Genomic DNA, 20,253 nt, shown 5'->3' with positions numbered 1-20,253 from the left:
CCTTTTCTTTGGGCCTACGGTTCTTGGCGGTCCCTGTTTAGGTTTGGCCAAGGGGTCGGCCAGTTCTCCGCGCTTCCCACCCGGGAGGTTGGCTTTGGGACGTCCCCACTGTCTTGAACTCCAGAGTCCCCTAGTGGATGAAGGAGAAAACAGGATTTTGGTACTTACCGATAAATCCCTTTCTCCGATTCCACAGGGGACACTGGACGCCCGCCCAGCGCTGCGTACCTGCCGTTTTGGTTGGTTCCTTATAAGGTTGTGTGACTGCATGTGTTCCCTGCAGTGGGTTCCTCTGTTCTCCTTCCATTGGTCTTATTCAGTTCTGTGGACTTTCTCCTCCTTGTCTTCCTATTGTCCTCCGTCTCCTCTCGGGCTCAGTTCTTAAACTGGGGCTGATGGGGCATAGAGGGGGAGGAGCCAGTCACACTTCTAAATTAAAGTGCCAGGCTCTACTCTACCACCGTCTATACCCCACTGTCTTGAACTCCAGTGTCCCCTGTGGAATCGGAGAAAGGGATTTATCGGTAAGTACCAAAATCCTGTTTTTTCCTATTAAAAGTTATATTTTATATATTATATCTTTTGTATACTTCTTTATTATTTACGATATTAGTTTGAGTGCCCCCAAAAAAACAGTTTTTTTTTGTCCTTTTTTGCTCTATTTGCAATTAATTTGATGTGTATTGCACAAAATAAGTTTGGGAGCACCACCAACATAGGATCATAACGTTGGTTCAGAGTAATTTCTTCGCAAATTCGTTAATGTATCATTACTGTGACTGGTGCGGACTCTCTACCTATCTTTGAGTCCTTCAAGGTAACCTGGAAATATTCCACAGGTGACTGATTAGGTTGGAGTAGCATACATCTGGTACCAATTGATGAAAGTTCTGCATATAGTATCTGTCCAATCTAGCTGGTTGAAGTTAAAATCTGGTAATGTATGGGGAGCAAATGACAATTGTCCATTTGCTCAAACACTGGAAAACAGACAAAAATGGTCGTGCAGACAAATTGGTTAAATCAAACGAATTAAACCAATTTGAACAATCGTTTTTGTCAGTTTTCCAGTGTTTGGGATCATATGGTGAAATGTCATTTGCTCCCATACATTACCAGTTTTGCCTTCCAACCATCCAGATTGGACAGATGTCTGACAGATAATTGTATAGTGTGTATGTCCAGCATAAGTGCTCTTAAATATCCTGAGGTGATTAAGAGATGAGCGGCAGCCGATGTGACTCTCAAACTCAATCAAATGAAAACACAACTGTATGTATAAAAAAATAAATCTAAAGAAGGCAATCTTATACTGGAATCCTAAAAGTACATTATTAATATTGTGGGGCCTTTATAGTAATGATCGCAATTAACGTTCCATCTTGCTGGGAATATTTTAATTTTTTATGAAAATATCCCAGCTATGTACTACCAGGAACTCGCAGGGACTCTAGTAACTGCTGTCCCCGCGAGTTATATCCCCGGCATTTCAGAGAAGTCTTTCACAGAAGTGAAAGACTTCCCTGGGGGAAGCTTACACTGTGCATGCGCACAGTGTCAGCTTCCGGGACTGGACAAGAGAGAGATCGAAAGATCTCTCTCCTTCCCCAGCAGCCCCCATAGACAAACAGTAGTTTTCACCACCTGAAGTTTGTGTAAACTACCGGTGCTAAACTCCGAAAAACTATGCATTTTGGAATTTAGTACATAGGGGGCTGCCCGTAGTCCCCATTGATAATAACGGGGACTGCGACCTGAAATGCTAAGTAGCACTTTGCCGGAGATTTTTGTGAAATCTGCAAAGTGCTATTCGTACATAGGATCGATACATAAAATTATGCAGAAACTGCAGTTTCTGCATAATTTTATATAAAACAATGGCTTGATACACGGGGCATGTACATTGCAAATATTACTAATACCTTTTATTCCGCCTCCTGTTGCCATAATCTATACACAGGAGCTCTTCATGTGATGTAAACACAACCACTTAATTCTCAAGTTGAGGAAATATCACGTTCCAATGGGGTTGTCTGGATATAGTCATATTATGTAAACAGTAAATTTTTTGTAGATTGACGACATAAATGAAAATCTAATGCTGGGCATACACTATACAATTATCTGTCAGATATCTGTCCAATCTGAAATCCTGGTAATGTATGGGAGCAAATGACTGTTGATCATATGGTCTTAAACACGGGAAAACGGACACAAAACAATTGTTCAAATTGGTTACATTCGTGTGTTTTAACCAATTTGTCTGAACGACAATTTTTGTCTGTTTTCCATTGTTTGAGACCAAATGGTCGATTGTCATTTGCCCAGCAATAGTAATAGTCTAACAAATCATATCAAACAATTGCAATGATCTTATAGAAATCTGATGGGATCAATTAAACAACTTTTTTTAGTTTTATATTTTTATAGTTTTAGATTTTACATTTGAGCTCTTGAGGATATACTAATGCTAATTTTGTCTAGCAAAGCGTTTTGTATTTCTACTTCAGGGTCCATAGGGGGTCCACAGGGTTGACCTTGGGGTATAGGTTGGGAACCAAATCTGGGCACCACGCAGTTAAAGCTTTTAGCTCCCAGGATGCACTTGGGTCCACTCTCCCTATAACCCCACCCCCAGCCAGAGGCACCTCAGTTTAAGTTGGTACCCGGCCGGAGTCGGGTCACCGTTTAGTGCAGTGGGGAGCTGATTAACAGCCCCTAAGCTTTATATTTTTTTGTAAGAACAGAGTTTTTTTATTTTTACTTTGGACTTCCAGAGCGGCAGCGTCGGACTGTCCATAGGACGTCTAAGCTGCCGCTCCGTCACCCCGCCGGCGCTGAGACGCCAGTACAGATCTGGGGATCTCAGCGGGACCCCAGAGTCTGTACTAGCCGGACTCTGCGGGCGCCCAGGACTGCTGCCGGATCTACGGGGAGCAGGTAAGGTCGCGGATCACCGCTTGCGGTGATCCGCGCATTTAATATGCAGTCCTGTGCCTCCGGTCTCTGGAGACAGACAGGAGGCGCCGGCAGTGGCGGCGGCCCCCCCATACCCCGTGTGTCCACTAGACCACCAGGGACTTACTGATAGGCGCTGGGAGCCGGCGTCCCGGGAGGTTAATAGCCGGCCAGGGGAGGAAGCTTTCCCTGTTACAGCGGCTCCTCCCCTCAGCTCAGCGCGCCCTTCAGTATGTATAGTCTGGCGTCGCTGAGCTGCTTCCTCCGCGGGCCACGCATCTTCTGAGGTCTCCAGCGGCCATTTTCTTGTGGTGCAGCAGCAGAGCTCCGGAGATGGCAGTGAGTCCAGTCCCCCTGCGTACCTCACCATCAGGTCAGTGTACACAGCGCTGTAGCCTTCCCAGACACTGAATCTGGGTAAGTTGAATGCAGTGTAATAGTGCAGTATATTATATGACATGTTTATGTATATATGTATATATCTGCATGGTATGTGACTTATGCTAGTGCTGACTGTACTTTATTCTCTCACCTGTCAGTGTATATCTATCCCTTTCCTTATCTGCCCTAATACAGCTGTACTTGGGGTGGTTCTGAGACCTCACATTTATATACTCGTTAATATTTGTGAGGTATGTCACATACTGTTGCGTGCTGCACGTTGCCACATTTTCGTTGGAACTGTGTGTTGCATACGCTGAAAATGGGTCCCTGCGGCTAATTTTGGCATCAGTCAGGACCAGTATAGCGCTGCTTGATATTTCCGCCAAGATTGGTCAGATATGTTTGACCAGGAGATAGAGCGTTATACGGCACCCATTTTTGCTATCCTGCAAGTCATGTGCTGCAGGTGTTAGTGTGGAGGATTTGTTTCATAAAGGGTTCTGTGTGTGGCGTCATCTGGTGCCGGCCCCTTTCACGACCCCCTTGGGCGGTTTGTTTTCTCGGGATCCTCTCAATTGCGGATCGCCGGGTGGGCCCCATTGTTGTACCTCACTTGGGGTTACTTTACCATACTGCCCTTTTCATCTCGGTATCTCGCAGTTTCTTGCACTCTTCCCCTGTGACACAGACTACCGCTCCCTGCAGGGGTTTTTCGCAGAATATGAATTCCCCCTGGTGCCACAACCGTCTGTCATTCCCCTTGCAGGGATTCCCACAGCCACCCTGGGTGGATGTCGTTTTTCTACGAAACGCAAAGTGGCGTGGTTGACGCCCTGTGGTTACTTCCCAGTTGGCTCTGCGTGAACTGGATACTGTTTTGGGCTCTTTCCCTCTTACACGTGGGGAAGCCTATTTCAGGTATTATTATCCCTGCTTTGGGGCTGGTAGCAGGTCCATTCTGGTTAGAGTGAATGTTGACCTGCACTTGTATCATACACCCTCAGTCTTACGTGCCTTCGGGTTCCCTGTTTGCTGACTAGCGGGTGGATCGCATGGCGGGACTCTGGCTGTTGCCAGATACGAGGTATTGCAACAGTGTTTGGCTCCTGTCCCAAATTCCCTGAGGGTCCTCACGAGTCCCTCCTGGGGTGGATGGGCGTGTTACTCGTCTGATTTCAGACGTTGACGCCTCCCATTCCTGCGTGGTCGGATGCTTCGGATCCGTAGGGGGTAACTCTGCCTGAAGTCAGTATACTCGCTTTCAGGGCTTGTTACCCATCCTACCATGGTTATAGCATGGTTGGTTAATACTATTGCATACTGAGCTGATGCATTTGTAATGTTTTTTCCCCTCCAATACGTCTGGGGTTCAAATGTATTTGGTCGCTCACGTAATATATGCAGTTGTCATAGGTGGAAATGCCTATATTGGATATCAGTCTCCTAGCTTTCAGAGTTCCGGCTGCGACTGTATCCTCCGTAATACCCTATGGCTGCGCTCTGGGAATGCAGAGGTGCAGATACCATCTATAGGGTAGATCTTGTTTGGTCTTGACCTTGACAGGATTGTAGTAACTTTGGCAGTATTACTAACGACAAGTTTACCGCCTTCAGCTATGCCCACTACAAGGCCTCAGACTAAGTCTGTTAAGTCTTTTTGTCCTCTGGGTCAGCCTAAAGGTCTGTTTCTTCATAGGCTGTCGGCCTCTACGAGGGCCGACATATCCAGTACCGAGCAGGCCTGGACTGCCAGCCGATCCTGCTTCTGAACCTACGGATATCTCTTCAGCCTGACGAGACAGGCCTACCACTGGGAGATGGCGATTTTCTCAGTTCGCCCGGTACTAGTGTCAAGTTGCCGCGGCTACGTGGGTAGGAGGGTACGCCCTCTTTTTGCTCAGGCGGACTCTTTCCTGGTGATGGTACGCAGGCCCTTATTCAGACCCGAACAGGGCCTTACATATCCAGAAAGCTATACAGTTGTTGCTGTAAGCGGAGCTCATTAGGCCATCCCAACTTTCTCAGCGAGGGACTGGTTGTTCTGCTTTCTTTCTGGTGCGGTGGCTGAATGGTCCTCTTTGGCCTATTCTCTGTCTCACTTCCCTGAACCAGTTCCTAAGGCTACCTGGGCTCAGAAGGCAATCCCTAGGCTCCATCATACTATGTTTGGAACCTGGGGACTTTATGGTATCACTAGATACACAGGACGCGTGCCTACGGGTACTTACAGAGACCTTGCCTCAGCATGGACTGAGGTTTGCTGTATCACAGCACTTACAATTTTTCGGGCTCTGCCTGTGGGGACTGTCCTCAGCCCCACAGGGGTTTACCAGCATTTTGGATTTTCTGACAGTTCTCCTGTTCAGTATATCCCAATGCTCCTGTACCTGGACGGCCTCCTGCTCTTAGCAGGATCGCCGGGGTTCTCTACAGCCAGGTCAGGATGACCGTGGCTTCTTCAGGGTGCAGATGTTTAATCAACGGGGAAAAAGTCCTCCCTGCATCCCTCTCTGGGTATTCTTCACCTAGGAGCCCTGCTGGATTCTCAGAATCTGAGAATTCTTCTGGTGTAAGACGGCATCTCCACTCTTCCATTAGGAGTACATGGATGTCTACGCAGTCGACATATGTCTTTACACTCTGGGATGCATGGTCCACTATTTAGTGTCTGCCTTTGGAAGGGTGGAATGGGCTCAGTTCAATTCCAGGCCTTTCCATAATTGGCTTATCTCCAGATGGAACGAGTTTTTTCTGTCGGATCACTGTTCAAACGATGATGCTCTCTCCGGAGGCAAGTCGGTCCCTTTCCGGGTGGCTATGGTCATCTCGTCCAGGGTATTCTTGGCTACGGACAGTGTATGGTTCGCATCCATTTCAGCGCAGTTGGACGTCTGTCGATTCCACCCTGTCAATTAACTTGTTGGAACTTTAACCTGTCTTGGGCCTTCACTCTGGTGTAACTCTTGTTTCCCGGTGAACCTGAAAAAGTTCAGTCCAGCAGGGTCAGGGCAGTGGCTTCCTTTTTAGCAACACTGTTCGTTGGGTGGCAATGACAGGTATGTCACACATTCGGACGTGGTCCGAGGGTCTCCTCCCGACCATCTCGGCAGCATTCATATCAAGTCCTCAGCCGTCACGAAGTGCATCCCGGGGACTAGTCTCTTCCCCAAGAGAGGTTTTCATCTCCTGGTGAGCAGGGGGGCCCCCCTGAGGTGACCCTCCCGGCCTTCTGACTTTATCACACTATGGTGTTACAGTGCAACTCTTCGGATTCTGAAGCAGCCTTCAGTGACTCTTTGTCGGTGAAGTGGTCCTTCCAATTTGAGTACCTGTGTTCTCCGGTCTCCCTTCTTCCTCGTGGGAAGTGTTTCAATCGAGACAGAGATGCTTTCCTGCTGGTGGCTCCTGATTGCCCCAGATGTCAGGGGTACTTGGATTTTCGGAGTCTCTCCATCGATACTCCATTCCTGCTGCTTCACTGCCCGGACCTGTTATCTCAGGGTCCTTGGTTTTGCCTTGGACCTGGGTCGCTTGTCTTTGACTGCGTCCCCTACAGTGGTCTTACGGCTTCCCTGGCTTTGTAATCGTTGGAATGATTAAAGCACATGGATCAGCTTTTGCTAGGACCTACCACTAACTGGCAGCCATAATTTTTATGGTATTGTACCTGTCGATACAATCCTCCGGTGTCCAGGATTTCCTGATATTCTGGCATTCCTTCCGGCTGGCTTGGGTTGCACCCTCGGCCTGGCCTTCCTGTTAGTGCGGATCTCTACACTGTCAGTATGATTAAGATATGGAATTGCTCCGCTCTGGTATCCAGTTCATCCTTTGGAGTGTTTTCTGTATTATTCCTCCATTTGTCCTCCCTAGGGACTCCTTGGGAGTTAGTAGTGGTTCATCGTTCCCTCCGGGGACGGTCTATGGAACCGCTGGTGGTGATAGCCATTACATGGTCTATTGCTTAGGCTCTCTCTTTCTCTCAGGGTGTTTATATCACCCAGGTGAGTGTCGGAATTGGGAGCGTTCTCATGTGGCTCCCTCTTCTGGAGGGCATCATGTCAGGGTGTGAGTTGCTCTCACCCTGTGTTTCTTCTTAGTGATTTTTAGGTTCCATATTATTCTGGAACTTATGGTACGGCCATTCAGTCCCCAGTCCTCTCGGCTGGTGTGGCCTCATTGACTGTGGTCCGGCCTCTGTGGATTTATGTGATCCGTTCAGGTTCCTTACGGAAATCGGACTCCTTATTGGTGGTCTGAGCTTTCTGGTTTTAACAGGAAAGGATGGCCGGCCTATAGCCAGATGTTGGCTGGATGCCCTCGTATGTCTTCTTCAGGGGCCTCCCTTGGGTAGGCCTATCTGTTGTTGATGCTTGTTTTTTCTCGGGCCATGTAACCCTCGTGGGCGGCTCGCTGTGGCGCCTTGGCTGTGTTGCCTTACTAGGTGGCCACGTGGTCTTCTGTCCACACCTTTTTTTAAGGTTCTAGGCATTGGTTTCCTTTGCCTCTCAGGATGCTTCCTTTTTGGCGACGGATTCTCCTCTCAGCACAGGAGTGTCCGGACATCCCCAAGGTCAACCCTGTGGACCCCCTATGGACCCTGAAGTAGAAAACAAGAGATATGGTAAGAACTTACCTTTGTTATCTCTGTTTCTACGAAGTCCATAGGGTCCACAGGGCGCCCGCCCTGACGCACCTGGCTTCAAATGGGCTGTGTGGCTGGTCACCGGTTTTCCGTCTCCCATTTCTGTGAGTATGGTTATTGAGTATTCCAGTTTTCTCTCTCTTTTTCTCTCCTCCTCCGGCCTTTGGCTACTTACAAACTGGGGTGCCTCTGGCTGGGGGTGGGGTTATAGGGAGAGTGGACCCAAGTGCATCCTGGGAGCTAAAAGCTTTAACTGCCTGGTGCCCGGATTTGGTTCCCAACCTATACCCCAAGGTCAACCCTGTGGACCCTATGGACTTCGTAGAAACAGAGATAACAAAGGTAAGTTCTTACCATATCTCTTGTTTTTTTAAACCTGCTGCTTACTTTAACTGAATATTTACAATACACTGCATTGGAATAGGTTGGTACACATATTATATTTCTATTTGTAAGCAAATACAGAGACTGACTTAATGGTATTATCACTTGCAGGCCACCAGTATGCTGAGATTTAAAAATGCCCAGGACTGCTTATACACCGCAATTCAGACATTGATCAAGGCTGAAAACTTTCACAGTTCATACTCTATCGAAGCAAATCCACTGGGCAGGTAAGAAACATTACATACTAACTGTATTATAGATAGTATTTCTTTTATGAGCAATTAAAAAAATAAAAATAAAAGAATTGTAGGTTTTGATTAAATAATATCCAGACTGACTTCAATGGTCTTTAAATGCTATGCTTGTTTGGATTAATCAGTCTATCTCCTTTCTGCTAGCTCCATGTGTTCTTTTGATAATTCAGCATCACTTACAGGGGGCATTTACTAAGATAGGAAATCTTCCTGTCTTGCTCATCATGGTAAGAAGTAGTAGAGCTACAATATAAGCAAGGGCACTCATTTGTGAAACAGAAGACTGAAACCTCACACTATTTCCAGTAATTGAATTTTTTTTTTTTTATATGCAAAAATAAATTAAGTAAATAAATAAAATGTTTTAGAAACCTACTTCCATTACAAGACTTTAGGGGCCTATGTATTAATAATCTTGGCAATGCTGCAATTATTAACAGCCATACTGCAACTGACTTTTTAAGTTTAAACAAAAATTTCCCCCTCTGTGTACTAAAGGGAGTGGGGATGTAATACCAGTAGTCTGGATGCCTCCTGTCAAAAAAATACAGACCGCGACATCGCGATGGTCTGTATCCCGACTGGGGTCGGGTAAGTATACTTACCTTCTCCCCCTAACCCTCACTTATAGTAGCCTAACCCTCACTTCTTACAGCCTAACTCTCCCCACCCCGCAACCCTAACCCTCCCCGCTAATGCCTAAACCTTAGTCTCCTCGCTTCGTGACGAAACCTAACCTTCCCCCATTAGGGTCGAATTCAATTCAATACACCGCACTGTTTGCCTTGTCGGGAATTGGTTAAGTCAGAGAATGACTGTTCTCACGACTTAATCTGGATTTCTTCTTCAGGGTCCGTAGGGCTCCACAGGAGTTCTATGGAGTGTAGGTGGGACCTGGAGGACCGGACACCAATAGCAAAGCTTTTCAATCCCAGGATGCTCTGATCCTTCCCCCTATACCCCGCCCACAGCCTGAGGATGTCTGTGCTGCCTCGCCATCACCCCTCCGTGGCGCTGTGACACCAAGCCTGTGCTAGGTACTCCCGGTAGGGAACCGAGGGGGACTAGCTAGCAGGCTCACCGGACCCCAGACTGCAGCCCGGAATACAGGGGATAGGTAAGGCGGAACCCTTTTCGTGGAGACCCACATCTTAATGCAGTCTTGCCTTCGGTCTCATGAGAAAGGCCAGAGGCGCTGATGTGGACACTGGCTTGCCCACTAGACCATCGGGGCATAACGATACTGGTGCAGAGGCACAGTGGACTCGGTGGTTAACGTCAGCCAGGGGATAAGGCTCTCTCCCTGCAGCCCATCCCCCAGCTCAGGGCCCCTTTCCACTGCGGTCTTTGTGTTCCCTTAGCTACTCCTCCCTCACCCTCTGCCCCCTCAGAGACGCGCGGCAGCCATTTTAGGCAAGCTGGTCTCCGGGAAACTCTGAGTCCAGTCTCCCTGTATATCTCTCCCACGGGCCAGGTTATACAGCGCTATATCCTACCAGCCACTGCGGTCTGTGTAGTTGATTTTAGTGCCCATTGCAGACATGTCATATTTTTTTCTCTTCTGCATTTGTATGAGACTTGTGCTTGCGCTAATCTCTATTTCTATACTGTCAGTTTATACCTGTCCTTTTTTTTCTACTATACCCTGACATACTAAGGCATTTGGGGTTCATTGTACCTCACATCTTCTATAAGTGTGAGGACTATCCCATACTATATAGCGAGGTTGCACACTACATTGTGCCATATATAGCGCGGTTGCACACTACATTGTGCCATATTACACATACGGCATGGTGTTCACTGCTCTGTATCATACTGTGTATACTATTTTCTACTTCAGGGTCCATAGGGTATCCCCAGGATACCTTGGGGTATAGGTGATGATGTCAGGCATCGGGCACCATAGAGTTAAAGCTTTCAGCCTCCCAGGATGCACTAGGGTCCCCCTCCTATACCCCGCCCCCGAGCCAAGGCATCTCAGTTTAGTTTGGTGCCCGGCCGGAGTCGGATGCACCTGTTAGAGGGGGCCACGAAGAGCCCCTGAAGTTTTCGTTTTTGCAGCTGTGGCTGCACATCTGGAAGTACAGCATGGACAGTCAGTCCTGACGTCCATGCTGTCTTCCCTACACCCCCGCCGGTACCAGAACGCCGGTACCGATCCGGGGATGCTGGTAAGCATCTGGGGTCACAGCTAGCGGTGACTCCAGATGTTTGGGACCATGGCCGGATCCAAGGGGGACTACAAGGTAAGCAGCGGGGTCCCGCGGTGGGACCCTGCTGAACATGGTCCTACGTCCCCAGGCAGGGAGCTCCCTAGGGACTGGCTGCAGCGTGGAGCCAGGTACTAACCAGCGCTTCCACTACCCCCCTGGGACAGCGGACCGCGGCAGAGCGGTAGCGCTGCGGCGTCCCAGGGGTTAAATGCATGCCAGGGGAGCGCGCCTTCCCTGTCTCACAGCCGGCGCCTCCCCCGCTGCACACAGCCCTCTCTGCTCTAGCTGACTGGTCCTGTGTCAGCGCTCCTCCCCCAGGCCGGCCTCCTCTCTGCTCCTCGGTGGAGCATGGTGAGCGCTGCTGGACGCTGTTGAACGGTGGCATCGCGGACTGGGTCCCCCTGCATACCTCTCCTCCGTTGGATTAAGGTCTGTGTATGGCAGCGCTGTGTCCTACCAGGCTCTGAGTCTGCGTAGTTGAGGATCAGCGCTGATAGTGCAGGAATTGATTTCTTTGCATTGTATGTGACCTATGCTAGCGTCTGCTGCCTGTACTTTCTTTTTCTTCTGCATTTCACTGTCCCTGATCTTTCTGCTAAAGCCCTTGCGGTGCGGTGCTTGCAGGGTGGTCTCACACTATACTAACGAGTATCAGTGAGAGGGGTCACATACTTACCATTATGTCTGAAAGTGACTTTCCTCTCCAGCTTTTATGTACTACATGCAAGGTACCTATAGCGGAGGGGGACGGTAGCGCGGAGTGGCTATGTCGGAAGTGTTATTCATTGACGCGGCCGATTACGGTCACAGGCTCCGGTACAGGAGCCGCCCTGGGCTTGTTTCGCCAAAGCGCTTACAACCCTCGTGGGCCAGTTAGCTCCGCCGCCTGCCTTCACTCAGATGGGATTGTCCCCGCAGTCAGTGGTGTCGTCACCCATGCAGGGTTTCCCGAGACAATTGATGGTACCCCACAGTCTCCCTTTTTCCCCTCCTCAGGTCTCTCATGAGCCTGCGTGGGTTAATTCGTTAACAAGCTCTGTACAGCAGTTGTCAGAAGTGTTGCAAGGGGAGTCTGTGATGCGGCCTCACAAACGGCCGGTGGTGTCTCTGTCTGCTCCTTATGAGGATGACGACGGGACGTCCGATGATGGGGAGATTCTGGATCTTTCTGACCAGGAACCTCCCCGTCCTAAAGAGTCGGACACTAAGTCTAAGGTTTATATACCTGGCCTTATTCGTGCAGTCCGTACTGCTTTAGTTATTGAGGATGAGGAGCCTCCGGTATCAAAATCCATATACGCCTTTTTCAAGGATGTTAAGGGAGATGCCACAGTGTTTCCTCTTTCGGGGCAATTAGTGGACCACCTAGAGGAAGCGTGGAAACAGCCAGGCAAACGGTATCAGCCTCAAAGGCGGTTAGCAGTGGCGTATCCGCTTGCGGACAATTATTTTGCCAAGTGGGAATCTCCGCCACAGGTGGATTCCCATGTAACACGCCTGGTCCGAAGTGCCACGTTGCCCATGCCCTCCATGTCCTCCTTAAAGGATGCCACGGACCGTAAGGTGGAAATCTGCCTAAAGTCCATTTATTCCTTTGCGGGGGGGGCAGCTAGGCCGGCTATGGCCATTTATTGGGTTGCCAGAGCTATGGAGCGCTTGGCAGATACATTAGAGGCGTCCTTCGATTCCGACTGTTCGGCTGAACAGACCGAGTTGATAGGCAGTCTCAGGGATTCGGCCACTTATGTTAATGAAGCGGCTTTGGATATCAGTAACCTGACCTCACGGATTTCTTCGGCTGCTGTGGCGGCTTGTCGCACGTTATGGTTGCGATCTTGGAAGGCGAACGCTGATTCCAAGAAGGGCCTGGAAGCCTTGCCCTTTAACGGAGAAGTCCTATTTGGTCCAGATCTGGACAAAATTGTCGCCACGCTGGCGGCAGCCAAATCAGCATGTCTCCCGTCTGCTGCAGTTCCGTCCAGCTCAGGTACGTCGGCCTTACAGGGCCCAGGGTAGGCCTAAAGCACAATTTTTTCCCCGACAGGCTGGCCCCCAAAAATCGTCCAAGCCCCGGAAGCAGGCCTGGAGTACCAGGCGTCCGGCTCCTAAGCCAGATGACAAGCCTGCGGCCTGACGGTCCGGGCCTCCCTTTGGGGGATCCCAAAGTGGGAGGCCGTCTGATGCAGTTCGCCCAGTGTTGGTCGGTCACCACAACGGACACTTGGGTTCTCGAGGTGGTTTCTCACGGGTACGCCCTCTCCTTCCGGCACAGACCCCGTCTCGATTCTTCACCACGGGTCTACCATCAGACCGGAACAAAGCCTTGGAACTGCGGAAAGTTTTGCACACTATGCTCCAGGCTGGAGTTATAGTGCTTGTTCCATTCTCCCAGAAGGGCCAGGGTGTCTATTCCAATCTCTTTTTGGTGCAGAAACCCAATGGGTCGTATCGTCCGATACTCAACCTCAAAGCTCTCAACAAGTCTTTGCGGGTACCGAAGTTTCGGATGGAGACCCTGCGGTCCATCATTCTGGCGCTGGAACTTGGGGACTATATGGTGTCGTTGGACATACAGGACGCTTACCTGCATGTCCCTATTCTTTTGCGCCATCAACAGTTCCTCAGGTTTGCAATCCGCAGCGACCACTTTCAGTTCCCGGGCGTTACCTTTTGGCCTGGCGACAGCACCACGTGTTTTCACCAAGGTGATGGCGGTCATGGCGGCTTCCTTGCAGTTGCGAGTGTGCAGTTGTCTGCAGAGCCGCCGGGTGTCTCTACACTCGGCGATGAGGTTACTGGGTTCCATGGTGTCGGTTTTCGACATGGTGGAATATGCCCAGTTTCACTCCAGACCTCTGCAGCACCTGATCCTGTCCAAATGGAATGGACTGCCTCAGAGCCTAAAGTCCCAGACGATGGTGCTTACTCCGGAGGTTCGCCTGTCTCTTGCCTGGTGGTTGCAGACGACCCATCTCAACAAGGGTCATCCGTTCTGGGTGGCTAATTGGATCCTGTTAACAACGGACGCCAGTCTTCGGGGCTGGGGAGCAGTCTCGGGTCCACACTTGTTCCAGGGCAGGTGGACTCCGGCAGAAACAGAGCTTCCAATAAACATCTTGGAACTCCGAGCAGTTTTCAATGCTCTCCAGCAGGCACACCGGGTTCTCCAAGGTCACCCAGTGCAGGTCCAGTCGGACAACGCTACCACCGTGGCCTACATAAACCGGCAAAGAGGAACCCGAAGTCGGGCGGCTCTCGTAGAGGTGTCCCGAATTCTGGTATGGGCGGAGCGCAATCTTCCGGCCATATCAGCAGTCTTCATCCCGGGAGTGCTAAACTGGGAGGCGGACTTTCTCAGTCGCCAGGACGTTCATCCGGGGGAATGGTCTCTGCACCCGGACGTTTTTCAACTACTGGTGGACAGGTGGGGTCTTCCAGAAATCGATCTCATGGCGTCACGGCACAACAACAAGTTGCCGGTGTACGGGTCTCGCACCAGAGACGAAAAGGCATCTCTGGTGGATGCTCTGTCCGTCCGGTGGACGTTCCAGTTCGCGTATCTGTTTCCTCCGGTTTCCCTTCTTCCGCGAGTGATCTGGAAATTCAAACAGGAAGGAGGGACGCTCCTGTTGGTAGCTCCCGCATGGCCCAGACGGCACTGGTTCTCAGACCTGCAGGGTTTGTCCGTGGACAGTCCTCTGCGGTTACCGTTATGACCGGACCTTCTGTCACAGGGTCCTTGTCTTCACCCGGACCTGACTCAACTGTCTTTGACGGCGTGGTTGTTGAGACTGCCATGTTGAGGTCCAGCTCTGTAGTGCGAACCATGCTAAGAGCTCGGAAACAGTCTTCCGCGTGTGGCATACGTTCTTCCAGTGGTGTCGACCGAGAGGTTATGCACCGCGGGAGTTTCGTCTGTCTAGAGTGCTAGCCTTCCTACAAGCGGGACTAGACCATGGGCTTCGCCTTGCTTCTTTGACAGTGCAGGTTTCTGCTCTGTCTGTCTGGTTTCATCGTAGGATTGCTACAATCCCTGATGTGCGCACCTTTATGCAAGGTGTTCTGCGAATTCAGCCGCCATTTGTTCCATCAGTGGCGCCTTGGGACTTGGCTGTGGTCCTGAGGGCTCTCCAGGGACCGCCGTTTGAACCACTGGGCTCAGTGGATCTTAAATGGCTTAGCTAAGACTGTTTTCCTTCTGGCCATAGCTTCGGCCAGACGCGTTTCTGATTTAGGGGCTCTCTCTTGTAGACCCCCTTTCTTGATTTTTCATGGGAACAGGGCAGTGCTACGCACTCAACCTGAATTTCTTCCCAAAGTTATTTCCCGGTTTCATGTTAACGAGGAAATGGTTGTTCCGGCTTTTAACTCACCTGGCCTTTCTGTGGGTGAGGCCACTTTGGATGTTGTGCGGGCCTTAAGGACTTATGTTGACCGCACTTCTTCGTTTAGGAAGTCGGACGCCTTGTTTGTCCTCTATGGCTTCCGTAAAAAGGGTTGGCCTGCTTCAAAGCAGACTTTGGAAGCCTGGATCTGTATGGCAATTTCAGAAGCTTATCTTCATGAAGGCCTGCCGGTTCCTCCTTCTGTGAAGGCTTATTCCACTAGGTCTGTGGGTCCTTCGTGGGCAGCTCGACGTGGTGCATCTGCTGTCCAGATCTGCGAGGCGGCCACGTGGTCCTCTGTCCATACCTTTTGTGAGGCATTACGCGTTTGACACCTTTGCCTCTCAGGATGCTTCCTTCGGGCGGCGGATTCTCCTTTCAGCACAGGAGCGTCCCCACCCTTAAAGGATACTGCTTTAGGACATCCCCAAGGTATCCTGTGGATACCCTATGGACCCTGAAGTAGAAAATATGAGATATGGTAAGAACTTACCCTTGTTATCTCTATTTCTACGAAGTCCATAGGGTTCCACAGGACTCCCGCCCTGTCGCACCTGTGCTGCAGATGGGCTTTGCTCTGGTCACCGGTTTTTCCGTCTCCCTTTGGTGAGAATGTGATTCTTGTGTGTATCCAGATCTTTTTTCTCTCTCTTCCTTCTCCTCCTCCGGCCTATGGCTTGGTACGAAACTGAGATGCCTTGGCTCGGGGGCGGGGTTTAGGAGGTCGACCCTAGTGCATCCTAGGAGGCTGAAAGCTTTAACTCTATGGTGCCCGATGCCTGACGTCATCACCTATACCCCAAGGTATCCTGTGGAACCCTATGGACTTCGTAGAAATAGAGATAACAGGGGTAAGTTCTTACCATATCTCATATTATTCTTGTGGCTATGTCTGGCAGAGGAAAGAATAACAAGCAGCCTCCTCTGTTGGCCGGTAAGTCCTGCTCAGCAGGCTTAGCCCAGAGGACCTCACTTAGGATGGTCTTTGTACTAATTGCTACACAGCCCCAGGCCCCTCAGCCCTGGTGTGTCTCCCTCAGGACCCAGCCTGGGTGGCTTTTTCACAGATGCTGGCAAAACTTGCGTACCACATAGCAGTTCCCATGGTGTCTCCCCTTGTGGGATGGCCACAGTAGGTACTCCCTGCAAATCCTGTGCCTCCCACTTGGGTAGACGTACTGTCTAACTCAGTACAGAGTTTGGCTAATACCTCTACAGTTTTTCAGCAAATGCTGTAAAAGTAAGCCTTTGCCTACTAAATCTAGTAAACGTGCTCTGTTATCTTCCTAGTCCACTCAGTTATCTGATTCTGATATATCATCTAGGGAGGCAGAAGACTTCTTTCACTCTGACTCCGTCTCAGTAGAAGAGCCATCCTCTAAACTAAATATACCTGCTCTTGTGAGAGCTATAAAATCTATGTTACAAATAGAAGAGGATGAATCTGCTCCTAAGAAAAATAATGCACTTTTTAAACGACAAAAAGTAGTTTTACCAGAATTCCCTCTATCGGACCAGCTATCTGATCACATGAGTGAAGCATGGAAAATGCCTGGTAAAAGGTTTCAAATTCCAAAACTGTTCAGTTCCTTTTACCCCTCTTCCAGTTACTGATTGCACTAAATGGGAAGTTGCCCCAGCAGTGGATTCTCATGTAACACGTCAGGTTAAAAATGCCGCATTACCCATTCATACTGCAACTTTCTTCAAGGAGACTACAGATAGACGTATAGAAGCTTGTCATAAATCCATTTACTCTCTTACAGTAGCTATTATTTGTACAGTAGCATCTGGCTTCTATGGGCCTCTTCTCTTGGTCACTTGTTTCCTTCTCTGCGTAAGAGTGATTCCTCAGGGTACCACTCTTTCTTCTCTCCTGTCCTGCTCCTGCCTTGGGCTTGTTGACAAAACTGAAGTGCCCTTAGGCTGTGGGCCGGGTATAGGGGAAGGACCGGAGCATCCTGGGATTGAAAAGCTGTGCTGTTGGTGTTCAGTCCTCTAGGTCTCGCCTGCACCGCAATGTCTCCCTGTGGACCCTATGGACTTTGACGAAATAGTTAACGAAGGTAAGTTTTACCATAAATCTCCTTTTTTTAGGCGCGAGAACCTCCATTCTCCGACTAAAGTGCCGGGCGCGCAGCTGTTAGCACCGCGCTAAGCCAGCAAAGAGTAGCGTGTGCCCTGCACTTTTGTCGTATTTCTGCTTGCATCCCCAGGGGGGTTCGAGAAGAAAACCTTTAGCCCGCCCAAACATCGTGGTGTACTGTATAGCTGCGGGAGCTCCCTCCCACAGCTATTCATCTTCGCATTGAATTGAATTCGGCCCTTAGTGCCTAACCTCAGAAACCGATCGCTAACCAACCGACCGCTAACCCCGCTATGCTACATAAACCTAACCCCCCCCCATGGCGAACAGCTAAGACGCCCCCTCGTTCGGGCTGGCGTCCTTCTGTATTCTGGCGTCGGCATTAAGGTAGGCGTCGGTATGATTATCAACGTGCCCAGTGTCACAAGCAAACAAGCGGAGCGTCAAGCAATTGGACCTCTAACCTGAAGGCAGTAGTAAAATAACAAATAACAGGGTCATGAAGCTTGGATGATAAGAAAAATAATTGATACAAAAAAACATTTAGGGGTAAATCCAGTTAGGTGCGAGTTGGTTCCTACGAGCCATTCTCATGGGGAACTTGCACCGCGAATTACATTTGCAGTCCAATTCCAAACTCGCATTGATCTTTAAGAGGAAATTTGCATTTGTTTATTTTTAAGAGAAAAGGTAGTGAAAAATCTTTATTTTAAGGTAAAAATGTCATGGAATAGTGCAGAACTTTGGGTACACCCCTCACAATGAATAATCATGCACTTGGAGGGGTTTAAATAGCATTGTTTCACCAATAAAGACCTGCCTGTTTTCAGGTGAATTCTCTAAAAATCCCAATAATGGTGTAAATGATGTGCTACAGGAATGTGGAGGTGTAAATTGTGTGGGACAGGTGTGTGGAGGTGTAAATGATGTGGGACAGGTGTGTGGAGGTGTAAATTATGTGGGACAGGTATGTGGAGGTTAATGATGTGGGACAGGTGTGTGGAGGTGTAAAATTTGTGGGACAGGTGTGTGGAGGTGTAAATGATGTGGGACAGATATGTGGAGGTGTAAATGATGTGGGACAGGTGTGTGGAGGTGTAAATGATGTGGGACAGGTACTGTATGTGGAGGTGTAAATGATGTGGGACAGGTGTGTGGAGGTGTAAATGATGTGGGACAGGTACTGTATGTGGAGGTGTAAATGATGTGGGACAGGTACTGTATGTGGAGGTGTAAATGATGTGGGACAGGTACTGTATGTGGAGGTGTAAATGATGTGGGACAGGTACTGTATGTGGAGGTGTAAATGATGTGGGACAGGTACTGTATGTGGAGGTGTAAATGATGTGGGACAGGTACTGTATGTGGAGGTGTAAATGATGTGGGACAGGTACTGTATGTGGAGGTGTAAATGATGTGGGACAGGTACTGTATGTGGAGGTGTAAATGATGTGGGACAGGTACTGTATGTGGAGGTGTAAATGATGTGGGACAGGTACTGTATGTGGAGGTGTAAATGATGTGGGACAGGTTTTTGAACTTGCAGATGAGAAAAGTGTTTGACTCCAACTCTTTACAAACTTCTACAAAAACACTGAAATATTACTATAGAGACATTTTTCCGTACCCCAAAATGCTGGAAAGACTAATTTCATAATAAACACTTGCACGCTATCATTTATCCACAATTAATGAAAGTGCAAAAATCAACTATTTGACACCATTTAAGAGCCTCCAGTGTTTTCCTTATGGCTGCTAACAGCCATCCATATGTTCCTTGTACCTCAGTTGTAATTTTTTTGGGGTTCAGAATGGTTTCTGCACGTTTAAATGCACTTCTCCAATGTCGTTTTTTTGTAGAAAGATCACAAAACCGCATTGCAAATTGATATTTCTAACTGTCTCTCTCATGTATTGGGCGCGCGCATTCGTGCGATGTCTGAGTTTCATGAAACAAACTTGCTTTTGCAAACTCGCAAAATTGACTTGACACCCTAAAATAGAATGGTTTAAATACTTTTTAAAAGTTGACTTCTGGTCACCGAAATGCATGCATATTTGAACAAGCCTGGGAGCGCGTAAAACTATCATCCGATACCAGGTGGTGGTATTTTGTTCATATAGCGCAGTATTAGGCAGCACTGTACAGGGGGTATTTAATCATCCACATCAGTCTCTAGTCCCAGTGGAATTTTGTCTAAATTCTATACCACAAATGTACACATTTTTACTTTGCCTCCTGTACATGGTATTATTGACTCTGTGGTATTTGTCATTTACCCTATTATTTTTGTCTTATTGTGGAGTTTAATGCTATTCTGCTTTCTACAGGGGTAAGTTTGCAGTGGTTCGACGATGCACAGAGAACGCTACTGGGAGAGAATTTGCTGCCAAATTTTTGAAAAAAAGAAGGAGAGGGAAAGACTGCCGACCAGAGATAATCCATGAAATTGCGGTTCTGGAACTAGCAAAATCAAATATACACATTGTGAATCTCCATGAAGTCTATGAAACTAGCCATGAAATCATTTTAGTTTTAGAATAGTAAGTACAGTATATAACCTATCTTGTAGTTTATATTGGAGTCATGAATTTAAATTTCATATATAATTATTTCAATGTTTGAGTTTAGCCTTTTTAGCAAATAAATTAACAAAAGTGAGTGATCAATGTTATTGGTGCATCTCCATCATCTTTATAGTTGTTGTACTGGTATATAATGCTGTGCTGTACATTTTGATCCCATTAACTTCTGCGGCCTTTTTGCTCTAGTGCTGCAGGTGGAGAGATATTTCATCTTTGTTCACCAGACAGAAATGATAACCTTTGTGACAGACAGATAAGTAGACTACTTCGGCAGATCATTGAAGGAGTAACCTTTCTACATCAAAACAATATTGTTCATCTTGATCTTAAGGTAACTATATGGAGAGTTACG

General features: G+C 48.5%; 1 protein-coding gene across 2 annotated transcripts in view; it reads left to right on the top strand.

The window, feature by feature from the left end:
- The window catches only part of STK17B (serine/threonine kinase 17b), a 102,606-nt gene that overhangs the window by 24,257 nt on the left and 58,096 nt on the right, over positions 1-20,253 (top strand). For both annotated transcript variants that reach the window (XM_088451045.1, XM_088451044.1), the window contains 3 exons: positions 8,483-8,601; positions 19,647-19,859; positions 20,088-20,232. In XM_088451045.1, coding sequence (XP_088307171.1) covers positions 8,492-8,601; positions 19,647-19,859; positions 20,088-20,232 — 468 coding nt within the window. In that variant the 5' untranslated portion in view covers positions 8,483-8,491. The remainder of the gene's footprint in view (positions 1-8,482; positions 8,602-19,646; positions 19,860-20,087; positions 20,233-20,253) is intronic.

This window comes from Taudactylus pleione, unplaced genomic scaffold (genome assembly GCF_031769625.1).
Source record: "Taudactylus pleione unplaced genomic scaffold, aTauple2 ptg000536l, whole genome shotgun sequence".
NCBI classification, from domain to species: Eukaryota; Metazoa; Chordata; class Amphibia; order Anura; family Myobatrachidae; genus Taudactylus; species Taudactylus pleione.
Note: the sequence above shows the minus strand (reverse complement) of the source record. Positions and strands in the feature narration are given on the sequence as shown.